This window comes from Mesoplodon densirostris, chromosome 1 (assembly GCF_025265405.1).
Source record: "Mesoplodon densirostris isolate mMesDen1 chromosome 1, mMesDen1 primary haplotype, whole genome shotgun sequence".
NCBI lineage: Eukaryota > Metazoa > Chordata > Mammalia > Artiodactyla > Ziphiidae > Mesoplodon > Mesoplodon densirostris.
In genome coordinates, this window is record NC_082661.1 from 16,555,360 (window position 1) to 16,575,319 (window position 19,960).

Sequence of the window (19,960 nt, forward strand, 5' to 3'; positions counted from 1 at the left end):
TAAAACATATGGGAGAAAACCCGTACTACCCTCTTCATATCTTTATTGTCAGGATTCATTTCAATGACATAACTTGTATAAAAAGCTCAAAAACGTTGCTCGAACGTCTGTTGATCTGTAAAGTTTATTTAAATAGCAGGGTAGGTGCACAACCCAGAGCCAAAGGGAATGACCCAAGATCCCTTGCAGAGAAAATAAAACGAAAATATAGGTGGTGAGAATAATTAAATTTGTAGCTGGATGGAGAGGCAGTCAAACTGCCTTCGGCTGGGATTTTCAGGAGGGACATGTTCGGAGCCTGAACTTGTGAAACCCTTCCCTGTATGTGTTCATCTCTTTCTCATTTGTCCCTTGTGGTACAGTTGTTCCATTTACCTTGCTAACTTTGTATGATTATCCCCAAAGCCTTCGGGATGTTATAGGTTTGCCTGGAAACGAGTAGCATGTATGAGCGGGAGCTTTGCAGCCAGACTGCCTGGGTGAAAATCCCAGCTCCACTGTTACTAATTGTGCGACCTCAGGCAAGTCACTTAACCCCGCCTGTGCCTCGGTTTCCTCATCAGAAAAGAAGGATATCAGTTGTACCAACTTCACAGGGTTGTTGTGAGGGTTGAATCAATACTATAAGACATTTAAAATAACCTAGCAAGAGCTCAGTAATTGTTTGCTTTTGCAGCTATTGTTTTCACTGTACCTCTGGACTGAGTAAAATTGGTGGGACAGCGTTTTCATTGGGATGGAGTTCAGTGATCAGATTAGTTTCAGCACCCGGGCAGGTAAACAGAGCTAGACAGGTGAGTTAAGGAGCCACCCATTTCTGCTGGCCAGTGTCTTCCCAGTTCACCTCAAGCACAGCAAGACCTTGGAAACTTTTGTCATGCCACCCTGCTCCAGGACCACGCGAGTGGTTTCCTGTGGCCAGTCGCTCCTACTGTCCTGTGATAGAACGTCACCAAGGAGCTCTACTGACTGGGTTCTTGAAACCCACGTCCCCTGGTCAAGCAAGCTGATGATACTAGTTCATCTTTCTGCTGTGGAATGAAATGAGATGGCTGATAAAGATTTGGTGCAGGAACATGTGGACCTTATAAGAATGGTTGTTTTAAAATGTTTGAGGCTGGGGCTTCCCTGGTGGCGCAGTGGTTGAGAGTCCGCCTGCCGATGCAGGGGACACGGGTTCGTGCCCCAGTCCGGGAGGATCCCACGTGCTGCGGAGCGGCTGGGCCCATGAGCCATGGCCGCTGGGCCTGCACAACCGGAGCCTGTGCTCCGCAACGGGAGAGGCCGCAGTGGTGGGAGGCCTGCGTACCGCAAAAAAAAAAAAAAAAAAAGTTTGAGGCCGGAAGCCAGGTGTGCCCAGGATTCTTGCCGAGGAAACTGCCCGCCCACGCTGCAGCAGCCCCTGCTGGTTCCTCCCCATCATCATGTGACGTCCTGCTCTGGGACCACTGCGTTTCCATTTTCCAAGGCTCTGGTGCCACCTCTGCTCCTGGCCCCAGGTCAGTTCAACTGGGAGTGGTACTCCTTCGTGTGCTTCTCAGTCAGAGAGAAGCTTAGCCAGAGTTGATTTGAAACTGGTCCACCAGTAAGCTCATTCCTTCAGCTTTTGTTTTTTTTCTGAGTCAGAAATTTAAGCAAGTCTTAGTCATTATGTCATTAGTTGAGTTTATTGACATCATCAACATTACCTAATTGATAACATCCGATTGGTGACCCCAAGGCATTTAACCAACTTTCAGTTTCACCCAAAGGCTGTTTCTGTGGAAAAGAGACAGAAAATCAGGCTAGTGTTAAGTGAATGAACACGCTGAACATACATCTACAGAGCATAGACCTTGTGCCAGGAACTGTGCTAGACCCTGGGAATACAGTGGCAGTAACCTTGTAGTGAAGAAGACAGAAAAGAAGGAAACAGAATGTTTAGATTGTGGTAAGTATAAAGCAAGCAAACAGAGATGGGGGTAGAAGGGAAGCAGGGAACCCGAATTGACTTGGGTGGTCCCGGAAGAGCTCTCAAGGGTAGATGTGAGAGCTGCTTTCGGGTGAGACCAGAAGAGGAGGAGCCAGCCTTGCAAATACCAGGGGGACGAGCCCTCTGGAAGGGAAGGGGCATGTGGAGATCTTGAAGCATCAGGAACTGGAGCTTGGGAGCGATGTGGAGAGGACATGAGAACAGACCAGGGAGGTGGGCAGGCTCCGTGGGCTCCCATAGGGTCCTTGGATAATGTGGCAGAAGCTACTTAGAGGCCTTAGTTGGTGGTATGATCTACTCAAATAATGCCCTTAAAAGATCATTCTGGTTGCTCTGTAGCAAAGGGATTGAACATGAGTCAAAAGCCCACACTATTTGAAGACAGACCCTGTGCATTCTTCCCAACTGCCCCCTAAACCCCTCCTAGCTCCCTACTTGTTGAGGGACCAATTACTCAGAGGCATATCCTCTTGTTTCTAATTTTCTGGCACATCTCCAGCATTGACATACCTCTAGGCAAGTCGTGTTTGTGAAAACCTCCCACATGAGACGTGAACTGGGTCTGATGGTGTCTCATCCAGTTTTTTTTTTTTTAGTTCTGATGGGCTCTTTTTCACGAGGGCAGCAGAACTGAAGTGGTAATGAGGACATCTGTCAGGTTGGGATGTGTTGGTGAAAAACAAATATACACCTTAGTGGGGAGGATTCCATGCATTAGTAAGGTGTGAGATGTGTAGAGGTAAATCCCCATGTGTGTGTATACAGTTGTTCCTTCTGATTGCTCTGCAGATGTTGAGAAGCTGAGACTAACGGACACTCGTCAAACCTGCTACTTAAAATCGATAGAGACAGAAAATAGATTAGTGGTTGCCCAGGGCTGAGCAGGGGAGGGATGGAGGCATGACTGCTCATGGGTGTGGGGTCTCTTTTGGGGGTGATAAAAATGTAAAAAATACCAGAATTACCACTTGTGGTGATGGTCACACAATTCTGTGAATATACCTAAAAACATTGAATTGTACACTTTAAATGGGTAAATTTTAGGATGTGTGAACTATATGCTGATAAAACAAAATCTGCTCTTTAGAGCCTTACGGGTTAAACTGAAATGATGACACCGAAAACTGTAAGATTCATTGGGTGCACTGAACATTCACTGGGTGTTACCCAGCAGAAGAGTAGGTGTCCATTGCTAAAAGTCACAGAAGACAGCAGAGCTGGAAATTCAACGTATTTGTGTTTCAGGCGGAGCACATGGTCATTTATTTGTGATCAAGGACCTGAAACTACAGTTCACCGTATCCCCACACTGAAACACCATGGGAACCATCATAGCTTCCATTTGGTGAACACTCATTATCTTTCAGGAAAAGTGCTGAGCACCTTACATACATTTATCCTTGTAAGTGTCAGAATAGGTTTTATCCCCATTTTACAGAAGAGGAAATTGAGGCTTAGGGAAGAAAAGTAACCTGTTTCATGATCACAGGGCTAAGAGGAGTGGAGCCCGGATTTGCACCAGGTCTGTCTGACCGGAATCAGGACTGTGACCATCTCACCGCTGGAGGGGACCCCTCGCTGAAAGCCATCATGTCATAGTGCGTGGCTCCCAATTTGCCTGCACTGTGAGCTGAAAAACAGTCCTAACTCAGCTCCTAAGAAATAGGCCAACTATACTCTGATTATATCACTCATCTCAAGACCTCCACCTGGGGGAGATAAGGAACCTTTAGAGTCTGTGCCTTAGCTTGTCCTTCAAGGATGCGCAGGTCAAACTTTGTTCACTGCCTTCTATTCCACGTTGCCCTTTGCGCACTGTGTGCTTCAGCCAAACCAGGTGTCCTGACGGTCCCCAGATATACCCCATCCCACCCCTCCCTCATCTAAGATGCCTTCCTCTTCCTTCCTACTCATTTAAATCCTGCCCTCCTACCCTGCCTTAAAGGCCCAGCTGGAAGGATGCTTCCTTCTTGAAAATTTTTTTGGTTTCTCTCTCCTCATTTTACACTTTTATTTCAGCACACGATTTACTCTGTACCTTTTATTCCCATTCATATTCCTTCTCTCTCTCTCTGTCTCTCTCTCCATCTCTCTCTATCTCCTTATCTGTCTGTTTAGCCTTTCCTCCACCTCCTTCCATCTAACCTACCCTCATAAAAGTGTAAACTCTTTGAGGGCAGGATCTGGGACTTACACAAGTGTCACGGGAGAAACGCTGCCGCTTTCGCCTTGCGTTGCTCTTGCCCAGAAGCGTCTGGGTCCGAGGGCTGCCCGACTGACCATAGCTCTCCCGCCTCCAGGCCCTGCCTCACGCTGTCCCTGCTCCCGGAACTGTCCTCCCCTTGTCACCATTTACATTCTTCCCATACCACGGTCTCAAATCCCACGCCTTCCTCCCTGGAACTTTCTCCAGCTATTCATCCCAACCTACTGCATGCTTCTCCCTGCAGAAGTCCTAGCCTATCGTCTGTGCCTCTCCTACAGTCTTCAACCTCCCAGGACAGCTCCCTAGTGGTTTTCTCTCAGCATTGACCAGCTCCCCAGGGAGAGCCTCCTGTGTGCTGTGCACAGAACTGGGTAGGGCACGGGAGGTCTGTCTCCAGAGTTCCCCATAGGGCCTGGAACAACACAGGACACACAGCAGCTCTTATGTGGTCAGTATTTGTTGACTCTTGTTGGTAAGAAGTTATTTCCCAAGCGTTGGAAGGTTGCCTTTAGGAGTTTTAATGGAGACATTTATGTAATGTCTCTGTCTGCTTCCCCCACTGGTTGCATGTTGAACTTGAAACATATTTTTTCTTTTCCAGTGATAGACTTCACTAAGTCTGAACTTTGCTAAACTTGAGGAAATAATCTCTTTTCCCCCACTCCAGCAGATGAATCCCTGAAGTTAAATGAGAGAACGGTCGAACCACCCAGGGTCAGGCTCTCTGTCGCCTGGATGACTAGGAAAATACCTGGCAAGGTGACAAGTATAGATGATGTGTGCTTGCCTTTTCTTGCAGAGGTAACACGGGGCACAGTTATGTCATACAGAAAGCTTGAACAAGCCAGAACTGAAGTTCTGAAAGGAGCTGAAATACCTAAAGTGTAGTTCCAGCGTTTGTAAGATCATGTCTGATTCTGCACGTTGAAGACTGTGAACTCAAGTCCTTTGCTTTCATCTTCCCCATAGGCCTGCGGTCGCTGGAGAGACCCAGGGGAAGGTGACTGTGCGTGTTTATTCACAGAGTGCGAGTGGGAGGGCCACTTCAGAAAGGGTTCAAAGTCTCGTTTCTGAAATTTACTACCAGCTGAATTAAAAGCCTCATGTTGCTGTTTACCAGCAGGTGACCTCGGGCACAGTGGTGTGCTAGTAAATGTGTCACAACCGTCTGTGGGAGCGGGCACAGGGCAAAGCCCTGATTGGTAAAGTTTGCCAATTTCCGTGGTGTAAATACCCGCCCCGTGACTGATTTCAGGCTACTAAGGTGAAGTCACTGAGCGCCCAGTTGGGCAGAGCTGTGCAAGGCCAGCTCTCTGCAGCAGGCAAGAGCCCTACCGGCTCACCACTCTTGGGGGGAAGGTCCTTAACATTGCTAATGCTCAGTGAGGTAGATCTGAGGTTGATGGGATCAAGGGAGATATTATATTTGAACACCTTTTGTAAATTGTGAAGTACCATACACATATTAACAATTTTCATTAGTTTGTCTTAAGTGCTGTTTTTAACTAGTTAGTAATTCCCAGTGTGTCCTGGGCAGTAAGTAGAAGCAAAAAAAAAAAAAAAAAAAGTTAAAGGCAGCTGGGAAGCTTCCTGTGCTGTTAGCAGACTTCAGTGTGTACCTCACAAGGACACTACAATTAACATCTTGGTTTTTTGTTTTTTTTAAACCCCTCTCATGTGTCTGGATTTGGAATTAGCAGGGAGAAGGTAATGGTGGTGCCACCAGGCCTAAGTGAAACCCCATCCCAGGACCCTAGGCCTAAATGCTGTTAGACTGTGGCCCTCTCTCTTGGTGGTCTGCCAGCAGGGTTCAGGCTGCAGCCACAGCCCGAGTGTTTGACTTGATCCATTTCTAAGTCGAATTGCTGGGGCAGGGACAATTTGAGATCCCTGGGTGACTTTCAAAGGCTGTATCACATTTCAGAAGGTATTGTTGTTAAACTTGAGAAATTCCTGCTCATCAGGGCTAGTGACAGCCTTTCCCAACATTCAGATGACTCGGGCATCTGTGTGCCAGGCCGGTGCTGTGGGCGCTCGCCCACGAGGAGATGACCTCATGTTGTCCCCACTTCAACCTGTGAGGCATTCTTAGCCCTTCTTTTTTTTTTTTTTTTAATAAATTTATTTATTATTTATTTTTGGCTGTGTTTGGTCTTCGTTGCTGTGCACGGGCTTTTCTCCAGTTGCGGTGTGCGGGCTTCTCATCGTGGTGGCTTCTCTCGTTGTGGAGCACAGGCTTTAGGCACGTGGGCTTCAGTAGTTGCGGCACACGGGCTCAGTAGTTGTGGCGCACGGGCTTAGCTGCTCCGCGGCATGTGGGATCTTCCCGGACCACGGCTCGAACCCGTGTCCCCTGCATTGGCAGGCGGATTCTTAACCACCGCGCCACCAGGGAAGCCCCTCTTAGCCCTTCTGTATGGTCTCGGGGAAGTGGAGGCTCGTGTCAGGAGAGGCAGGGCAGGGAGTCAGGTCTCCTGCAGGGTCCTTTCGAGTTACTGTTCGGGGGCAGCGGTGTGGCTTTCTAGCAGTGACTGTGCTCCAAAGTTAAATGACTACGTGCTGTCCGAGAAGGGCTAGGGGAGGCCAAAGAAGGGAGTGGTCTCAGTGAGTCATCTCAACCAAACGGTGTGTCAAGGGAGACACTCTTTTAGAAGCAGGAGGAGAAGACACCGAACTGCTGGTAAATCCCTTTCTAAGATTAACCTTCCTACGCAGAAGGCCGGTGTAGCACGCACAGCAGGGCAAGAGCATCATATGATTTACACGGAGGAAATTTCCTGGCTGAATTATTATAATCCTAGTACCTCTTTGCCTTGGGGGAATCAGATTAACTGGATTAAAGCCTGGGCTGTTGCTATAATCAGGATCCCAGCTGACCCATTGGTGACGGTGTCTTTTATATTTGGAGGAATAGCAGAGACAAGACTGCGTTGCCTCAGAAAAGGCAAGTCAGGTATTGGGATCTGTTACAAGCGGAAAGCCACCAGTGGCCGGACGCTAGAACAGAGCCGTCCTACTGCCTGCCGGGAGTGTTTGTGCCAAGGCGGCCGTGTGCTTTGTGCCGAGCAGTAATCCTGACCACCAGGCTAACATGGTATAAGGAAATTAGGTCATGGAAGCCAATTCAAGAGAAGGATCATTTTGGACATGGTAACAGGGGGTAGCTTTCCGTAACTACCACTTGCCACAGCAGGAAACGGACTTTTAGGTAAACTGCAAATTAAGCACTCTGTGCATTTATTTAAACACCTGAGTTGCTCGATTCCTAGGCTCAATACTAGTACCATTCGAGCATAAAGAAAGGGAGGAGGAGGGCTTCCCTGGTGGCGCAGTGGTTGAGAGTCCGCCTGCCGATGCAGGGGACACGGGTTCATGCCCCGGTCCGGGAAGATCCCACATGCTGCGGAGCGGCTGGGCCCGTGAGCCATGGCCGCTGAGCCTGCGTGTCCAGAGCCTGTGCTCCGCAACGGGAGAGGCCACAACAGTGAGAGGCGCACATATAACAAAAAAAAAAGAAAAGAAAAGAAAAGAAAGGGAGGAGGAGGTGGAGAGAAGCGGTGGAAAGGCGGGAGAACACACCTCTGTGATGTGTGTTTACAATGAAATGGGAACTAACGGGGTAGAAGCATAGAAAGCTCTCTCAGTAGTGAAGCAGTCTCTCTGAACTGTAGGCTCCCAGGATAATAGGATTCCTGTCTTTAGACAGAAACCAAACTTACCGGCAGAAAATCATTTTGTGATTGCAAATCCAGACCAGTCCTAACCAGACAGTTTTCCAACCCCGGCCTCTGCTCAGGGTGGAGGCTGGATGCATCCCCTTGCTCTATTACCCTTCCCCTGTAAGTGATCTTTCCCCGTAAATTGCCGCAGCCTGGAATAACTTCTTTTATATTTGAAGTGTTATTTCCCATCTGCTTATTTACTAGCAGGTGTTACCTTTGGGATTATGATGCAGCTGGGTGTTCACTGCTTCTGAGCTGTGTAATCAGAATTTAGTACATTGCACTAGCTTGGTTTCCTTCTATGCTGCATAATATTTTCCTGTGGAAATCCCCTACCCAGTGCTTCTGAGTGTGGGCTTTGTAGTCAGACGACTTCCTGGTTGTGTAATCTTTTTTTTCTAACTTTTTATTTTATATTGGAGTATAGTTGATTAACAATGTTGTGATAGTTTCAGGTGTACAGCAAAGGGATTCAGTGATATATATATACATGTATCTGTTCTTTTTCAAACTCTTTTCCCATTTGTTACATAATATCGAGCAGAGTTCCCTGTGTTATATAGTAGGTCCTTGTTGGTTATCCATTTTCAATATAGCAGTGTGTACATGTCAATCCCAAACTCTCTAACTATCCCTTCCCCCCACCCTTCCCACCTGATAACCATAAGTTCATTCTCTAAGTCTTTGAGTCTGTTTCTGTTTCATAAATAAGTCTTGAACAAGGTATTTGACTCCTAGCCTTGGTGTCTTTCTCTGCACAACAGGAATAATAAGACAGCACCCCCGAAAGGCAGTTGTGATGATTATCTGTGATTGCGAGTGTAAATCAGTTAACACAGGGCTTAGAACATAGTAAGTGTTCAATAAATTGTACTTGTTACAATAATAGAATGGTGTTACAGAGTTACATATTGAGATGTCATAAGTTCAAGAATCTGTAGCTTCATATGGGAGATGCTCCAATAGTGGTATTGGATGGTAACTGTATTTTCCCTGATCCAATCATTGAACTGAGAAGTACAGAGAGAACAACTCAGATTATTTGAAATCAGAAGTATCCCAGAAACCTGGAGGAACTGACCATTGACCTTGCAGTTTTGTAGGGTCAGGATTGATGCACTGTGAAACAAAAGCAAAATAAACACAAAACAAGAGAAAATTAAGTGCTGGGTGACAGTGCAGGTATTTAGTGCTTTAGGACTTGGAGGAGAATGAAATATTTTATTAATATAAGCTACAGTGAGAGCTTCAGAGAAGCTTCAGATGACTGACCTGGAAGTGGTCAGGAGGCCTCACTAAAGGGAGCTTTGTATATTTATATGAATGGACAGCAGAGGATTTTAGTGTTTATCTTTGGGGTTGGCCTGCCAGAGTTCAAAACCACTCAGCACAGTGAGAAATACTCAGCAATGTAGTTTCTTCTTAAATATCTAGATAGCTCTTGTGGGTCATGTGATTGAAGATCTCTGAAATGAGACCAAGAACTTTAGACTTGATGGATTGGGACTGAGAGAGAGAATGGAAGTTATTTTGTTTTTATTTTAATAGACTTTATTTTTTAGAGCAGAATTTCATGGGAGATGAAAGAGAGGGTGGGACCAGGATGACTGCAAGCCTCCAAGCGTCAGTGATTAGGGGATCGTTTGGGTGTAAAGAGCACTGCATTGGTTTATTGCCAACTTCCTGTTTCATGGCTGTGTCACCTTGGGTGAGTCACTTTGTTCCTCTGAGTCTCAGTTTGCCCATTGGTAAAACATGCTTGACAGTTTCTGCTCTTCCTACCTTGTTGGGCTCTCATGAGAGTAACACGAGATAATGCAGATGGAAGGGCTTTGAAAGCCATCAAGCCTGTGTGGTTTCAAAGGCTGGTGAAGGGAGTGACGGTGCTAATGACAGGGAAGTGTACTTGGGAGGGGGATTTATTACCTGGGAGATTCTGAATAATTCAGATAGCCCGGGGCAAGGTATAACTCATACTGAGGATGTTGTCATAGGCTGTGATAGTCACCTGCTAAGGAGATATTTCAAATATGCGGTCTCAGATATTCTGATTCTGCTGGTCTAGTTCCATGGTCTGTCCCTCAGAAGGAAAGAACTTGGGTAGGACGAGGCTGGTTCTGGAATATCAGGAGGGGCTCCACCTAATCTTTTCAGCTTTCCTCTTACAGCCTTTAATGTCCTCTGCTTGGGGGCACTGAAGGTAACAGGTTTCTTTAATGATCTCAACCCCCCCACCACCACACACACACAGTCTCATCACCTGCGATCTCTAATAGGCATTTCCAAAGTAACACATCCAGAATGGAACTTTGGTTCTGTTCTATGCTGGAGTCTCAGGGACGAGGCTCACCTGCTTTACTTGACTGTGAAAGGCAGTGTGAAACTCCTCAGTTAGCCTCGCAATAGCCTGTTCTGAGTCTCCAGAACCCCTCCAAACTGGATACTATGCAGTGGACGAATCCCTTTACCTTTTCAGGCAAATAAATTCTTGGCTCTTCAGATACATTTCCTCGCTATTCAGGAGATATGCAACCATGCTTTTGGTTTCTCATCGTATTCTTCTTTTTTTTTTTTTAATAATTTATGATGACATTCCACCCTCAGTGATGGGGGGCTTAACTCCCCACTTCTTTTTTTTTTTTTTTAGATGTTGGGGGTAGGCGTTTATTAATTAATTAATTTATTTTTGCTGTGTTGGGTCTTCGTTTCTGTGCGAGGGCTTTCTCTAGTTGTGGCAAGCGGGGGCCACTCTTCATCGCGGTGGGCGGGCCTCTCACTATCGCGGCCTCTGTTGTTGCGGAGCACAGGCTCCAGACGCGCAGGCTCAGTATTTGTGGCTCACGGGCCTAGATGCTCCGCGGCATGTGGGATCCTCCCAAGCCAGGGCTTGAACCCGTGTCCCCTGCATTAGCAGGCAGATTCTCAACCACTGTGCCACCAGGGAAGCCCCCGTATTATTCTTATTTTAGCAACAAACTGATGAGCCATGGAAGATTTTAACCATGTCTGCCCAAATTCCGGGGTAAATCACTGACTACTTGGTACAGCAGAAAAAATTTGGGAAGCCCGAGTGCTGAGTGTACCTCTGCCAATAATTTGCTGCTGACTTCAGGCACAAAGAATGTAAGCTCTCTGCCCCTCATTTTCCCTCTCAGTAGAATACGGAGGGACCACCCAGGCTCTGCAGGATGGAGCAATCAAGTAAAAATTAGCAACAGAGCTAGTTGGCAACTAAGAGGAGTACAGCAGTAATGTCATTTCCTAGGTTGCAAGGGGCTCAGCATATTTCAAAAACGTAGGCTTGAGGGCTTCCCTGGTGGCCCAGTGGTTGAGAGTCCGCCTGCCGATGCAGGGGACACGGGTTCGTGCCCCGGTCCGGGAAGATCCCACATGCCGCGGAGCGGCTGGGCCCGTGAGCCATGGTCGCTGAGCCTGCGCGTCCGGAGCCTGTGCTCCGCAACGGGAGAGGCCGCAAGAGTGAGAGGCCCGCGTACCGCAAAAAAAAAAAAAAAAAAAAATGTAGGCTTGAGACAAAGAATATACATTCGGTATTAACCAAACTGCCAAAGGAAGTTATGTAAAAGAAACCTCCTTTTTGATCTTTAAAAAGCGGAGAGATTCTTTTGTCTATACTGATTTGAGTTGGGATGAAATAAATACTGAGTCTCTTTTGGTCTTTGGATTCTGTCCTCCAACAAGCAGAGCCCACTTCTTCACAAGTACGTGGTTCTGATAAGCGTCTGCCTAGGCTGACGTATGATGGAAAGGCAAGTAAACGTGATGTAGTCTCTGCTCATCTCTGGGTGAACATAAAGGTCATCTCTGGGCATGGAGGATTTCACAGTGTAATATATATTTCCAAAGGGAAATGCCTGCAAAATGCAGATGCTGATCCCGGTTCTGACTTTCGTGACTGGTGCCAGCATGTGCATTGGCACCTGTGTTGAGGGCAAAGGGAAGAGCCAAGAAGTGAAATGATATTTTCCTTCCCTCATCATTACTCAGCATAGCTGGCTTGCTTAGCTATAAAAAATGCAAGTGTCAGGAGAAACTGCAGTGTAATTTCTCATCCAAAAATGCATTCTCCCTCTCATCAAGAGATCCACTGTGTTCTAATATTGTTTCTGAGGTGGATGGTCTTGTGGGTTACTTTTTTTCACTCTAACCCTTCTCTGTCACTTGCTTAACAGTATTGTCTGAATTCTAAGGGGACAATAGTTCTTAAACTGTAGTATGCATAAGAATCACCTGAGTCTTTATTCCTGTCTTACCCCTAGGTTCTTCATGACATTTTTTTTCCTTAAATTCCATATATATGTGTTAACATACGGTATTTGTCTTCCTCTTTCTGACTTACTTCACTCTGTATGACAGACTCTAGGTCCATCCACCTCATTACAAATAGCTCAATTTTGTTTCTTTTTATGGCTGAGTAATATTCCATTGCATATATGTGCCACAATGGACTTGAGGATATGGGGAGGGGGAAGGGTAAGCTGAGACAAAGCGAGAGAGTGGCATGGACATATATACACTACCAAACGTAAAATAGATAGCTAGTGGGAAGCAGCCGCATAGCACAGGGAGATCAGCTCGGTGCTTTGTGACCACCTGGAGGGGTGGGATAGGGAGGGTGGGAGGGAGGGAGACGCAAGAGGGAAGAGATATGGGAACATATGTATATGTATAACTGATTCACTTTGTTATAAAGCAGAAACTAACACACCATCATAAAGCAATTATACTCCAATAAAGATGTAAAAAAAAAAAAAAAGAATCACCTGAGGAGCTTACGAAAATAATAGGTCCCTGACTCACACCCCTCGTTCAGTGGGCTGAGGAATCTGCATATTTAATACATGGCACAGGGAGTTCTGATATAGGGGGTCAGCAGAGCCACCTTGAAGACTACCATCTGGGTGCCATGCTCAGCTAGCAGTATATTACTGTACACAGTGTATAAGCCTTTATAAACCAAGTCCTAGTTGCTGCTTTTAGAACAGCACTTGAGCCTGGCTAAACAAATTATTGCCTGACTTAACAATCATTGCTGGACTTATAATAATTTCTGATTTCTAAATTTCTGACTTAGACAAGAGGAGCATGAGCTTGGGAGTCAGAAAGCCCTGGGTGTAGATCTTTGAGCCTCCGCTTACTGTTACTTGAGCAGGCTGCTCAGCTTCTCTGAGGCTTGATTTCCTCATCTGTCAAGGGGGAACAGTATTCCCCAAGTCACTGAGAGAGGGGTGGTGAGGATGAAATAGAATGACTTATATGTAAGCACCTAGCACCGTGCCTGGCACTTAGCAGACAGATGCTCAGTAAATGTTATTTTCCTCCATTCTTATAGGAAGCAGGAAGTTGAAACAGACAGACGAAAAACCTTACATAAAGCAGATATTGTTAAGGGAAAATTTTTCTTTTAATGCCCAGGTGAATAGATGTTTGGCCTTGTTACACATCATTTTAAAAGTCAGTGGTTGTTTAGAGATCTTGGAAGGAAGCCCCTTCTTAATTCCTTTAGATAGTACTGACTTCTGTTGTGAATACAGGTTTCCAAGAGAGATCCCAGCAGGCAGATAAGGAAATGCAGGGGTATCACGATGTTCATACCTTTGCCGAACACTTTGGGGTCCAGTGCAGAGATTTCAGGTCAGAAGTTTAACCCGAAACTATACCTGCTGCTGGTCTAAATCTCACAAGGAGAACCTTGTTTCTGAGAATTTAACTAGTAATGGATTAATTGGACTGTCTTATTCAAACTCTTTCCAGGCGAAATGAGAACATTACAGTGGTCTGAGGGAAACAATGCACTATTATACTCGTGGTATACAGAGAGCTCCTTGCTGTGAGGTGCTTTCTAAATTCAATTTCAGCAATACCTGCCCACACCCCCCTCCCCCGGTCCAACCTGGTTTTACCGTTTGAAAAAAGAAATCATCTTTGTTCTTTGTGTTGGTTGATTAATTTTAGGTTCACTGTTCTTATCCCATATCACGCTCATGTAGGTACTTATGTAATACATTTCTGTATATCACACGGTTCCTCCTTCTGAGGACGCAAATCAGAAAAGGAATTTAATAGCAAAAAACGCCTTGCTGCATTCTCCGGCTGGACACACTGCAGGTTCAATGAAGCTCCTTGGGTAGCGTCAAGTCACAGGTGTCCTTTTGCTGCCTACTCTCTTGGTCCTTTGTAAGAGGAGCCTGTAATCCTATTCCTGGGGCACGGCAGTCACAATAACTTCTGTTCTCTGAAGGCCACACTCTGGAAAACTGAGAGAATAATCCCTGTAAGCCCCATCATATGATTTTAGAGCCTGGAAAGATCTTCGAAATCTGCTGATCCAATTCCCTTTGTTTTACAGGAGAGGAAACTGAGGTTCAGAGAGAAATCCACGTAGTTGCTAATTTATTTTTTTTAAAGGACTGCCTGCAGTGTGTGTATCAGGAACTGTGCACACAATAGGAGGCTCGTAGTAGACCTCCAACGGGTTGAGTTGCCAAATGAGGATCAGGAATGACTCTTTGGAGACTAGGAACTAGCCAATGCCTGCTAACTAAGAAGGAAATAAATGCTAACTGAGCCCCTTTGGTGCACGAGTGTTCTGCTGTGTTCAGAGGAGCTGGGGAAAGAAGCGGGAGTAAACACGGCGAGAAACACAAAAATACGAGCTTTAATACACGGTCCTCATTGTCAAGGAACTTACAGTGTGCAGTGAACTCCCGGCTGGAAGGCACTTTCTAAATCAAGATAAGGACATACTGCACAATATTGAACCAAATAATATCATATACTTAATGACCCGATTACATAGCCCTGGAGAAGTTTGGGAGGAAGAGACAAGACTTCTGGCTGCCAGAGGAACAAGCCCAGTGTTTTCCCCACCAGACTGTTAAAGCCATAACTCTCTTATTGATCTGTGTGTCTCCGTAATTATGACATGCGGGCAGAGGCTCCATTGGTGCTTATTGAATCAATATGTGGCTCATTTGATAACTAAAATTCTGGGTTTATTTATGCGTGCCCACAATGACTCCTTTTGTAGGAATGCTTTCTACTCACATGGATCTTTTGTTGTTTTTCTTTCAGTGGCCCACCCTCAGGACCCTCACCACCCGTCAGAGAAGCCTGTCATTCTCTGCCACAAATGTGGGGAGCCGTGCAAGGGTGAAGTGCTTCGGGTCCAGACCAAACATTTCCACATCAAATGTTTCACCTGCAAAGGTATGGAGCCTCCAGCTTCCTGGCTGTGTGCCATGGCCTTGCCTTGGAGGCTGCCCCATCCCCTTAACTCCACACCCGTTCACCAGATGATAAATGAATGTCCTCCCAGACCCTGGAATTGCTCACCTTCTCTAACTTGGGAATGGATTAAACTTAAGGGGGAGGCTGAGCTCCCCCCACCCCCAAGACCAGCAGTACCCTGTCTTTGGGTGTTCACTGAGGTTCCTGATCCTAGGAGGGGAGACTAATTGTGGAAAAGCAATGAAAATGGAGTTTTGTGTTTCGTTTTGTTTTGTTTTACTTTTTGGCTGTGCCATGCGGCATATGGGGTCTTAGTTTCCCAACCAGGGATCAAACCCGTGGCCCCTGCTATGGAAGCATGGAGTCTTAACCACTGGACTGCCCCAGTGGGGCAGAAATATAAAGTTTATATTTTTTTAAGTTTTATTTTATTGAAGTATAGTTGATTTGCAATGTTGTGTTAGTTTCTAGTGTACAGCAAAGTGATTCAGTTATACATATATTTACATATTCTTTTTCATATTCTTTTCCATTCTGGTTTGTCACAGGCTATTGAATGTGGTTCCCTGTGCTATACTGTAGGACCTTGCTGTTTATCTGTACTTTATATTTCTTTTTCCCTGAGATGAGGGACTCCTACTTCAAAGTAACCATGTCCCAAAGCCATTTTTTAAAGGAGGACTGGAAAACTTTAAGATTGGGGTGCTAAGGCACTGGCTTCTGTGCGTGCATGTGTGTGTGTGTGTGTGTGTGTGTGTGTGTGTGTGTGTGTTGAGAAGTGAGAATTAAGCAAGAACACTTGGAAGGCCTCCAAGCAGGAAAATACTTCCCATTTAAGAGGAGACCCAAGGCTTCCCTGGTGGCGCAGTGGTTGAGAGTCCGCCTGCCGATGCGGGGGATACGGGTTCGTGCCCCGGTCCGGGAGGGTCCCACATGCCGCGGAGCGGCTGGGCCTGTGAGCCATGGCCGCTGAGCCTGCACGTCCGGAGCCTGTGCTCCGTAACGGGAGAGGCCACGGCAGTGAGAGGCCCATGTACCGCAAGAAAAAAAAAAGTGACCCATTTGTGGTTGATTTCCATTAACAAGCCCCCCTTTTTGGGTGTGCAACTCTTGGCATCTATGTATGCAATGTGCTGTCCTGTTATTCTGGAGCCAGGGCATGGCCAAGTGGCCAAGGAAGCAGAGAGTAGTTTCTGTGTGTTTATTTGAGAAATATGTTACTTGAGCTAAGGGCACGTCTGGATAGCTCAGGCTGGGGTTCAGTGATGTTGGAAGAGGTGGAAGAGGAGCAAGACCATGAGCCTGCTCTGTAGCTGTACTCTGAGCTCTGTACGTGGTACCCACCCTCATTCCTGGAAACCGTGTTTCATTCCGAGCCCCTTAGGCTACAAAGGGTCAGCATTGCCATCTTAACCAGCTGTCCCCGGGGTCTCTCAAGTAAGCTCCGGGCTGCCTAGAGACCCTCAAATACATGATCAAAGGCGGCGGGCAAAAGCTTTTCTGGAGTCCACAGCTGTTTCTTTCACTGAGTGTAACCTTTTCAGGATAAAGAGCACTAGCACATAGCTCGGGTAAAAGGGTGGAGGGGAAGGAAGGGCATGAGTTTAGCTCCCATTGAGCGTGACAGAGATGACAAAGGCTATAATGCGCATCATATAGAGAGAGAGTCTTTGATCCTCCTGGAAATCCCTATGAGCAAGTACGATAAGTCCCCGGTTTTCAGACGACCCAAGTTGGTTATCAGGAAACATCAGGGTCACACCCAGGGTACTGACTGTGTCCGCACTCTGTGTGCCTTAAGTCCTGCCCCTGCCGCTAAAGCAGCTCTATGGTCTCAGGCAAGTGACCTCTCTGTGGCTCTGTGTCTTTATCTGTAAAAGAAAGAGACTAGACCACGTGATATTTAAATCACCCCAGGTCTGAAGTTTGCCAATTCTATATACACATAACCATATCTCTACATAATACAGAACCCAGAGGTACTGAATTAGAGACTTTTAGGTAGCATGTCAGAAAAAACTATAACTTCTGCTTACATCCTGATTGGCTAACTTGGGGTCAGGCATTATATATATATATATATATTTTTTTTTTTTTTTTTTTTTTTTTTTTTTTTGCTGTACGTGGGCCTCTCCCTGCTGTGGCGTCTCCCATTGCGGACCAAGGCTCCGGACGCGCAGGCCCAGCAGCCATGGTTCACGGGCCCAGCCGCTCCACGACATGTGGGACCCCCCCCACCGGACCGGGGCATGAACCCGTGTCCCCCGCATCGGCAGGCGGACTCTCAACCACTGCGCCACCAGGGAAGCCCCTTGTTTTATTTTTTGCTCATCGATTTCCTGAGACATGGCTTAAGGAGTAGATTTGGTATGAAATAAACAGAAAAAAGTAAACAAGGGCAGCCCTGTATGTAGTTTATATTTCTAGTTGAAAGTACAAAGTGTTAGTCTCCGGGTGGTCACTGTTCAACACATCAAGATATTAGAAGACACATTCGTTTATCCCCCGGGAGGTAGAAGTTTCCATGCTTTTCTTCTAGTTTAAATCGAAGGACTGAATGTAAGTTATTTATGTTCGAAAGTTGTACCATATGTACTTTGTTTCATGCTATCAATATGTTCCTGAAAAGTTGAATTTTTTTATAAATTACATCATATTTTGAGAACACATCATTCATAGGAATTATTTTCAGTTTAAACAAAATTTTACTAAAATAAATGTCATCGGTTCTTGTAAATTTGTATTTTCCCATACTTTACCTGTCAAGTCTACTGTCTTATGTCTCCAACTTACTGGGGTCACCCCTTTTTTTACTATCCAAAGAAAGTGTTTAAGCTCCCCGTGTCTTATACTCTAGCAAGTTTATGCCTTTTCCCCAAGATTCTAGAGTAGTGTTGTCTAGTAGAAACATGATGCAAGCCACATACATGATTCTGAATTTTCTAATAGCTATATTAAAAAGGTATAACGGGACAGGTGCAGTTAACTTTCATAATATATTTTTTATTTGTCCTTACAGACCCAAAATAGTATCATTTCAACAAGTAATTAAAATAAAAATTATTGAGATACTTGACATTCTTTTTTTTTCATACTAGCTTACAGTGCATCTCAATTTGGACCAGTCAGTCACATTTCAACCGTTCAATAGCCACAGGCAGTTAGTAGCTGTAGTATTGGACAACACAGTTCTAGAGATTCCTCGAGGTTTACCTTCTTGTGGTCCCCTCTCGCTCTAAATTCTTGCCACTCCCAAGTTCTTGGTCTCCCCTTTATGAGTGATGTGCCTTTCACATGGCTTCACCCCATACTGGACACCATTTCTCTTCCTCCTTTTCCCAAAGTACCACTTCACAAAGCAGCTGTTTTCAGCAGAGTTTACTGAATGTCTGGGATAATGGAGGGAGTTATAGCACAGAATAGACAACTGCCTGGTATTCTCAGGCTTTCTCTTTCCTTCCTTCCTTCCTTCCTCACTCCCTCCCTCCCTCCTTTCTTTCTTTCTTTCCTTCCTTCCTTCTTTCTATTAACTGGAAAAGTCTATTAATAGACTTTAATTTTTAGAGCAATTTTACATTTACAGAAAAATTGAGCAGAAAGGACAGATGAGGGCCATTTCTCATACTTATTCAGAACCTCATCTGCTACCATCCTGGTAGGGCTTCCTCTCTCTACAAAGGCCCTGCTCCCCTCCATCCCAGGGACCCCAACTTCCTTCCCCCTCATTGTCAGATCAGGAGTCTAAATTACCTTAGGGTCTCTACGTTTTATAAGCTCATTAGGAGGGTTTCCCAGAGGAAACAAAAGTCTTCTCCTTGAAGAATGCTGTCTTCGTCCTAACCCAAGTGGCCCAGACTGAAGCTGTCTTAAAACAACTGTTTTGTTTTCTTTCTGTTACATCTAAAGCAGAGGTGTCCTTTTTACACAAATAACAAGTGTTGGCGAGGATGTGGAGAAAAGGGAACCCTCGTGCACTGTTGGTGGGAATGTAACTTGGTGCAGCCACTATGGAGAACAGTATGGAGATTCCTCAGAAAATTAAATATAGAACTACCATATGATTAAACTATTCCACTTCTGGGTATTTATCCAAAAAAATATGAAGACACTAATTCAAAATGATATATGCACCCCTATGTTCATTGCAGTATTATTTACAATAGCCAAAATATGGAAGCAACCTAAGTGCCCATCAATAGATGACTGGATAAAGAAGATGTGATATACAATGGATATTACCCAGTCACAGAAAAAGAATAAAATCTTGCCATCTGCAAAAGAATAAATGAATGGATCTAGAGGGTATTATGCTAAGTGAAATAAGTCAGACAGCAACAAATACTGTATGATTTCACTTATATGTGTAATCTAAAAAACAGAACAAATGAACAACCATAACAAAGCAGAAACAAGAGTCATAGATGCAGAGAACAAACAGGTGGATGCCAGAGGGGAGGAGGAAGGTGTGGGAGAGAAATAGGTGAGGGATATTAAGAGGTACAAACTTCCAGCTGCAAAATAAGTGAACCACTGGTATGAAATGTACAGCGTGGGGACTACAGTCAATATTTATGTAATACCTTTGTGTGGTGGCAGATTGTAACTAGACTTGTCTTGGTGATCATTTTGAAATGTATAGAAATGTTAAATCACTGTGTTATGTACCAGGAACTAACATAGTGTTGCAGGTCAATTATACTTCAAAAACAAACTCACAGAGAAACAGATCAGAACTGCGGTCACCAGAGGCAGAGGTGGGGGGAATTGGATGAAGGTGGTCAAAAGGTACAAACTCCCAGTTATAAGATAAAT

At 45.4% G+C, this 19,960-nt stretch overlaps 1 protein-coding gene across 1 annotated transcript in view; it reads left to right on the plus strand.

Annotated features, from left to right (window-relative positions):
• ABLIM1 (actin binding LIM protein 1) overlaps window positions 1-19,960 on the plus strand; it is a 186,493-nt gene that overhangs the window by 11,526 nt on the left and 155,007 nt on the right. Inside the window, exon 2 of the mRNA XM_060099208.1 lies at window positions 14,993-15,127. Within this exon, the coding sequence (XP_059955191.1) occupies window positions 14,993-15,127 (135 nt within the window). The remainder of the gene's footprint in view (window positions 1-14,992; window positions 15,128-19,960) is intronic.